Raw genomic sequence first — 7,759 nt, forward strand, 5'->3', positions numbered from 1 at the left:
ACTCATTCACATCTGTCCCTGCCCCATTGGGGCTTACAGTCTAAATTCCCTAATATAGACACACACTCACACACAGACTCATACAGACAGACAGGTAGAGACTAGGGTCAATTTTGATAGCAGCCAATTAACCTACCAGTATGTTTTTAGAGTGTGGGAGGAAACTAGAGCACCTGGAGGAAATCCATGCAAACACAGGGAAAACATACAAACTCCACACAGATAAGGCCATGGTTGGGAATTGAACTCATGATCCCAGTGCTGTGAGGCAGAAGTGCTACCACTACGCCACCGTGCTGCCCACATGGTGTTTTAATAATTTGTATTAAGGGGGTGGTTCCAACCAGCCGGTTTGCCGTAATTTTTTTAAATGCTAATTCTATTAAAGACAAAGCCCATTGGGTTTTGTCATTAATAAAATTGTCGTTTTAAGAAAAGCTCGGCAAACCATTGAGAATCAGCGTCTTTTTCGGAACCGCCGCTTAGTAAATATACCCCTAGTGTTCTGTCATGTCCCATTATACATGGTGGTCCATAAGTGTGGGAACACCCTTTTACAATGGAAATGAGTAAGGAAATATTAAACCAGTGTCTAGACATATGATCTGGGTGAGATGGAAAACTTTTTAGGGTATGTGGCCAATATGGCGGCTATCTTGAAGTCACCCATCTTGGATGCAACTAATTTTTCCTTAAATTTTAACGGGTGTTTCCACAATTATACACCACCCTGTCTATTAAATAACCCACTAATAATCAACCAATTCAATCCCAAGGGTTTGCACACACAGGAGATCACTTTTTACATTTGTAAATATTTTTTATATATATTGGAAATGCATCTCAGAAATATATATTTATATATTTTGGAAAGACATACTTTTATCAAGAGTATATAAACATGAATTGTCACATCGCATAGTACTCACTGCGGGTGCATCATTCATTCTAGAATATTGTACTTCAGCCTGTAGTACAATATTCTATGAATGCATTATGTGGCTGTAGTGAGTATTATGCGATGTGACAGCCCGTGCAGGGACATGCTGTCTGCATCGCATTACCACTAGTCCACAAGGAGTAATAAAAAAATAAAAAATGTAGTCTGCAGTCAGAGCCGGATTTAGACCTCATGGGGCCCTAGGCAAGATACTGGTTTGGGGCTCCCTCCCTGAAAAAATCCATAGCACTATAGTTTTTTAGCATAACATATACCCCTATTCAGGGGCTGGCTGGCAGACTTTAGCCCGGGGGGGCAAGCATATAGCACTGGCCCATAAGTAGTGGCCCATTTTTAAAGCGTGGTCTCACCGCCGGCCCTGGGAGGGCCCTCTGGGGACTGCTGGGCCCTAGGCAATTGCCTAGGTTGCATAGTGGTAAATCCGCCCCTGTCTGCAGTGCAGCCGGGCCCCATACATTAGTAACCACCGTACCCCCCTGATGGCGGCCCTTCAGGAAGGGAAGTTAACATGCATGATTATTGGGGAAAGTTGGAGGAGCATATCTGACAAGGGTAAAGAGGGCATATTTTACATATTCCTGTCACATTTTGGGAATGGGACCTTACTGTAGGCGGTTCACATCCTTCCCTCCCCCGTCTGCCTCTAGAGGCATATGAATTCATAAGTTCTAGGTACACAAAAATCGATGTATTTTTTCTACAAATGTGTATCTCACACAAAAAAAACAGATGTACAATCACCTCTAATTGTAGTTATCATAATTATTTTATAATCCTTCTCGTTTTACAGCATAATATTGGTTGCATCCATAAATTGTGCAATTACCTGCTATGTATAAAGTTTGGAAAACAGAACTATTGGTATTTATTTATTAAGGCAATTTAAAAATAACCATTTTAGAGGAGCACGTCAGGGAAAGTTTTGCATATTGGGCCTGATTCAGCTTCAAACATAAGTCCCATTGTGTGCTGTATCTTGCATGAGTTTCTGTGCACATGCTCAGAAACGGCCCTTACACCAATGAACGCAAATGCATGCAATTCATGTTCGAACGTAAATGACACTTACGACTGCCTACAATTCGAACGGCAAAACAGGGGCAGAAGGTGCAGACCAGGGTCAAGTTAGGGTGGGGGTGTGTGGGGCATTTGTCCCTAGATTGGTCCCATAGTGGGCTACCTTAGGCTTGGTCAGAGGGCCACATGCATTTTTTTCTTCTTTAAAATGTTCCTAACAGACTGCTGAATCAAGTCTTGCACCCCAGCTAAAATTTGGCAGCCCTCCACTAGTGCAGACGCATGTAGACAATGTACAGTAAGGGCGTGTCAAAGTCGATTGCATGCACATTCATCCGATTCAAGCTCTGGGTATCTCTAAAGTATGTGTTTTTTAGCCATATCACTTGTACCAGATACAGGTCAGGTGTAAGTGCCGACTGATAGTGATGACTGACACATATGCATGCTAGAACATTTTTGCAAGTAAGAGAAACTATAAAAATGCATTTTATGTACAGTATGCATTAAAAACATCCTGAATTATGTATGTCATGTAAAAAAAGACAGTTAAGAAAATTACATATATTTTTTATTAATAATTATAGTATTAATAGTTGTAAATTAATGTTATAAAATGTTTTTATTTTGCATGCATTCTGATGGGACTTTATGTTCCACATATGCATGTGCATCTCCTACATTGTGTTTTGTCTGTCTGCATAAAGCAATTAGGCCCCCAGATTAGCCTACGTTAATTCCAGGCGTGGTGGGTCTGGAACAGTAACCGGTAGATGCACGGAGCCAATGGGTGCGTGGCAGGATTTGGGTCCAGAGAGACGACCGGGTCAGTACACTGGTGATATCAGATATACGGTACCAGAGGGAAATCCAGAGAATAGTTGGTAACACAGCCGAGTCGGTACACAGAAGATCAGGTATACAGTGCCAGAGGGAGATCCAGAGAATAGTCGGTAACACAGCCGAGTCGGTACACAGGAGATAGTCCAGTTGCGTAGTGCCAGGCATAAGCCAAAGAATAGTCAGGTCACAGCCAGGTAGGTACACAGGAGTAGGAGGAATAGAGGGATACACAGGGAGCAGGTTCACAGTAGTCAGGACACAGGAACTGTAGCCAGGAACAGGAAACACATTGTTCTGACACAGGCAGCGTGTCAGAGCAGGGGAGATATAGGAGTTTGAATTCCCCGCCCAGGAGTCACATGATCGGCAGCAGGGAGAACCCGGAAGTGCGGCAGCGCTAACAGAAGAAGCGCTGAACAGATCGGACACCGCTGTCAGATCACGCTGACAGCGCAGCGGAACGGGAACAAGGTAAGTTCCTAACACCCGCATATTGATACATTTACCCCCTGAGATCCGCTTGTTCCTGAATATGGGCGTACTTGCGTTCAGGTTATGCACAATTTTTTTTAAACACAAGTTGTGTTCACATTGAGTTCGAAGATGATTTAGACCCATTATTTTTTATTTCTGACCAAATGGGAAGCAGAGTAAGGATTGCTAGTTTTTAAACAGTGAATTAAACTGTCTATTTATATCATATGGCAAATTAACAAAGCCTTGGAATATATGGCATATCTTTTCAGTGACTAGCTGCTGGCCATTGACACCTATCTGAACAGATATTAACTTGGAGCAGAAAGTTGGTTCATCTTTACTTCATTTATGATAAGCCAATGAATAGGTGCTATAAATACTCACATTTCCTTTGAATGCCGTCAGTTATTGAATAAACATTTGATAAGATTCACGTCATCAATTGCATCCATTAATGAAATCAACAAAATTAATGGATATCATTAAAAAATCGTGAAGCCGTGTCCTCTACTCAAAGCACAAAATGCTAATCATTTATTGTGTGCTACTTACTATTGTGTCGATGTTCTGCTGATTATTTCCTCTCTCATATGAATGTGGATTCAGTAGTCCAGATGCAGAAAGAAGCAGAGGGCCTGACAACAAAGATGAAGATCTGTATGGTATATCAACTTAGTAATACTACATCAAAGTCAAACAATAATATTGATATGAAAGAAGGTTTACATTGGAGTTTGTACTAGTAGGTTAATTGGCTGCTATCAAAATTGACCCTAATCTGTCTATGTGTGTGTGTCTATGTTAGGGAATTTAGACTGTAAGCTCCAATGGGGAAGGGACTGATGTGAATCGGTTCTCTGTACAGCGCCGCGGAATTTGTGGCGCTATATAAATAAATGGTGATGGTGATGATGATGATTAAACTTCCAAAAGAGCTTGTGCGGGGCAATCAAAAGCATTAAGTATATTTCTGTCAGTAAATAAATGCTTTGTCAAGAACAAAGATATCTGCACACATTTGCTCATTATTGCAACTTCCTGTTTTTTCACAATATATGTATAATTGAAAACCAAAGTGAATTAAAGGTAATTAGTGTAATTTACTAATAAAATATACTTTAAATATACTATCCATAGCATATAATATTTTAAAAGGTTTCCCTGTTATTCATGAATTCTTTTGCCACATCAAGCCCAGCATTGTGACACACAACAGCACTGATCTATTAAAATATAAGTGTAGTTATACGTTTTTCCACAAAGCAAAGCTTCCAAAAATGTACAATGGCTGGAAAACAGGTTTCTCCATGTGGCTCCTGGTAGCCAATTAAATTCCCTCTTATATGTCAATTGAGTAGTTAGAGCTTTCGGGTAAAATGAAAATTTCAACTCCAATAACTAAAGATTAATCGTAGGCACCGACCTCCAAATAAAACAATTCATTCTAGTTCAAGCAGGAATAAACCCTAATATTAATAACTCAATCCTTTAATTTAACAGTTTATGTGCAAACATGTATTACGGCATCCAGTTGAAATGTATTGCATTTGCAGCCTACCCAAATTAGTTAAAATGAGCTTACTATAAACATGGATACAAAGTTAGGGTCACTCACAGGTCTTAACCAAGGAAAACAAGAGATGTAAACATTTTCCAGTGATTAATTTTACATAGTTGATGAGGTTGAAAAAAGACACCAGTCCATCAAGTTCAACCTATTTTGGACCACCGTGGTTAGCACTTCTGCCTCACAGCACTGGGGTCGTGAGTTCAATTCCCGACCATGGCCTTATCTGTGAGGAGTTTGTATGTTCTCCCCGTGTTTGCATGGGTTTCCTCCGTGTGCTTCGGTTTCCTCCCACACTCCAAAACATACTAGTAGGTTAATTGGCAAATTGACCCTAGTCTCTCTCTATGTCTGTCTGTGTGTGTGAGTGTGTGTTAGGAAATTTAGACTGTAAGTTCCATTGGGGCAGGGACTGATGTGAACGAGTTCTCTGTACAGCGCTGCGAAATTAGTGGCACTATATAAATAAATGGTGATGATGATGATCCCTCACTTATATTTGAAATTGATCCAGAGTAAGCAACTGCCAATCTGTTTCAATTGTGAAAATACCCCCAGACCCAATATTGCAGTCCTATTTTTACCCTATATTCACTACTATCCTTCATTTTAATTAACGGTCGTATCCCTGGATACACTTTTCCGCGAAAAAAATGTCTAACCTCTTATTAAACATATCTATTGAATCTGCCATCACAACCTTCCCTGGCAGTGAATTCCATATCTTGACTGCCCTTACTGTAAAGAACCCCTTCCTTTGCTGGTTGGGAAATTTCCTATCCTCTAACCTTAGGGGTTAACCGCGTGTCCTGTGTATTGTCCTTGAGGTAAAAAGTTCCCAATGAAAGTTCTCTGTATTGACCCATATTGTATTTGTACATAGTAATCATATCTCCTCTTAGATGCCTAAACTGGTTAACCTTTCCTCATAACTTAATGACTCCATACCCTTTAACAATTTTGTATCCCTTCTCTGAACCCTTTCTAGTTCTAAAATATATTTTATATAGAGTAGTGCCCAGAACTGTACTCCATATTCAAGATGAGGTCTTCCATTGCATCTATGCCCCTTTTTATGCATGCCAATACTTTATTTGCCCTTGCAGCTGCTGCTTGACATTGAGCAATGTTGCTTAGTCTACTGTCTACTAGCACTCCCAAATCCTTTTCCATTATAGATTCCCCTAAATTAATCCCATTTAATTTATAGATTGTGTGCTTGATTTTGATCCCTAAATGCATAACCGTACATTTATATATGTTAAATCTCATATTCCATTTGGCCGCCCAATCCTCCAGTTTAATTAAGTACCTCTGTAGAGAAGCTACATCTTGGTCTGATTTTATTACCTTACAAAGTTTAGTGTCATCTGCAAAACTGGAAACTTTACTCTTTAAACCATCACCAAGGTCATTAATAAATATATTAAAAAGAAGTGGCCCCAGCATGGAACCTTGAGATACTCCACTTAAGACTTTTGACCAATTAGAAAATGTTCCATTTATCACAACTCTCTGGTCCCTATTCTCTAAACAGTTTTCTATCCAAGTACAACTGTTGTTTCCTAGACCCAGTTCCCTTATTTTGTATACCAACCTCTTGTGTGGCACTGTATCAAAGGCCTTTCTAGATTCTAGTTATCATTTATTTACTACATTCTACAAAATGACAGCTAGAATCTGATTGGTTGGCTATAGGCAACATCTCCACTTTTTCAAACCCGCAGTTTATTAAATATACCCCCTATATGTCTAAATATAAAATATACAATGTGCACTTGTTTAAACAGTAAATAGGTTGTTTCTCATTTTGTTATTAATACACCATAAAACACTAACAATACATAAAAGGCTAAACAATATACATCAAACATCCAAGTCATTGGAAAGTCATCATACCTTCTAAACTCATAAATTCTTTTATATCTCTTTCAGAGTCCATAGAAATGGTATTATCCCATGCATTGGCAATATCTGTGGGGTCGTCTTTCTTTCCACAACTGGTGTGATCTAACAAGGCAAGTCGGAAGTCTGCAAGTGACTCTTTGTGATCAGAGAAGCCAATGGTTAAGGATGCCGTATATCTGCAGATATCTGCAAAAAAAAGATCCCTTATTTAGTATTATTTTTTACAACTCATTACATTTTCTACACTTCAAAAACAGCTTTAAGATTAGTCCAAAATCATGTGCTGTACCCTATTATCAAATTATAACGTCACTTTTCAAAGTGTATTTGATAGGATCAGAACACCTAATTTTTTCAGTCTTCATCTCCCACTCATCACAGATGTCCTCTCTTTGTTAGCCAATCAAAAGAAAGATATTGGAGGGGGGATAGAGAAAAGCAGATATGTGGCTTATTATATAAATCGTAAATCCATGTTTAATAGGTTTGACTCTAGTAAAAGAGATATCACACAGTACCTGGCTACAGACTTGTAGATAAACAGCTAAATTATATGGTGTCATTCAACTTTTCTAAATGCTTAAACAGCCACACCCCCTCCAAAAACGGGGCGATCGTCACCCATTACGGGCATGGTCACATTATGGCAGAGTGTGTCTAGAACTACAACAGCCTATCTCCTCCCCTGTAGACAACTCTCCATTGCTGTTTGCACCTGTTGGCCTCTGCAGGGTAGCAGTGAGCAGGACATACCTCCCAACATTATTATTAGGTATGCAGCATGGTTGCTCAGCTGTAAATTCTGTACTTGGACAAAATTGTAAGAAAATATATTTCATACTTTCCAGCAAAATAACGTTCTTGAAAGTAAAAGCAATGAAACTGCTAAAATCACTGACGCAAGAGCTGGTATTGGCAGACCCTGGAGATATATATGAGATATAAAGGTGTTTATGTTTTTAGCAGGACTTGTGTCTCCAGTAATG

General features: G+C 39.4%; 1 protein-coding gene across 1 annotated transcript in view; it reads right to left on the reverse strand.

Annotated features, from left to right (window-relative positions):
• LOC142150791 (uncharacterized) overlaps positions 1–7,536 on the reverse strand; it is a 174,731-nt gene extending 167,195 nt beyond the window's left edge. The window contains exons 1-3 of the mRNA XM_075205978.1: positions 7,527–7,536; positions 6,765–6,959; positions 3,851–3,933 (exon numbers count right to left, since the gene is read on the reverse strand). Coding sequence (XP_075062079.1) covers positions 3,851–3,933; positions 6,765–6,959; positions 7,527–7,536 — 288 coding nt within the window. The remainder of the gene's footprint in view (positions 1–3,850; positions 3,934–6,764; positions 6,960–7,526) is intronic.
• Between the last annotated feature and the right edge of the window lie 223 nt (positions 7,537–7,759).

Source organism: Mixophyes fleayi, chromosome 4 (assembly GCF_038048845.1).
Source record: "Mixophyes fleayi isolate aMixFle1 chromosome 4, aMixFle1.hap1, whole genome shotgun sequence".
NCBI classification, from domain to species: Eukaryota; Metazoa; Chordata; class Amphibia; order Anura; family Limnodynastidae; genus Mixophyes; species Mixophyes fleayi.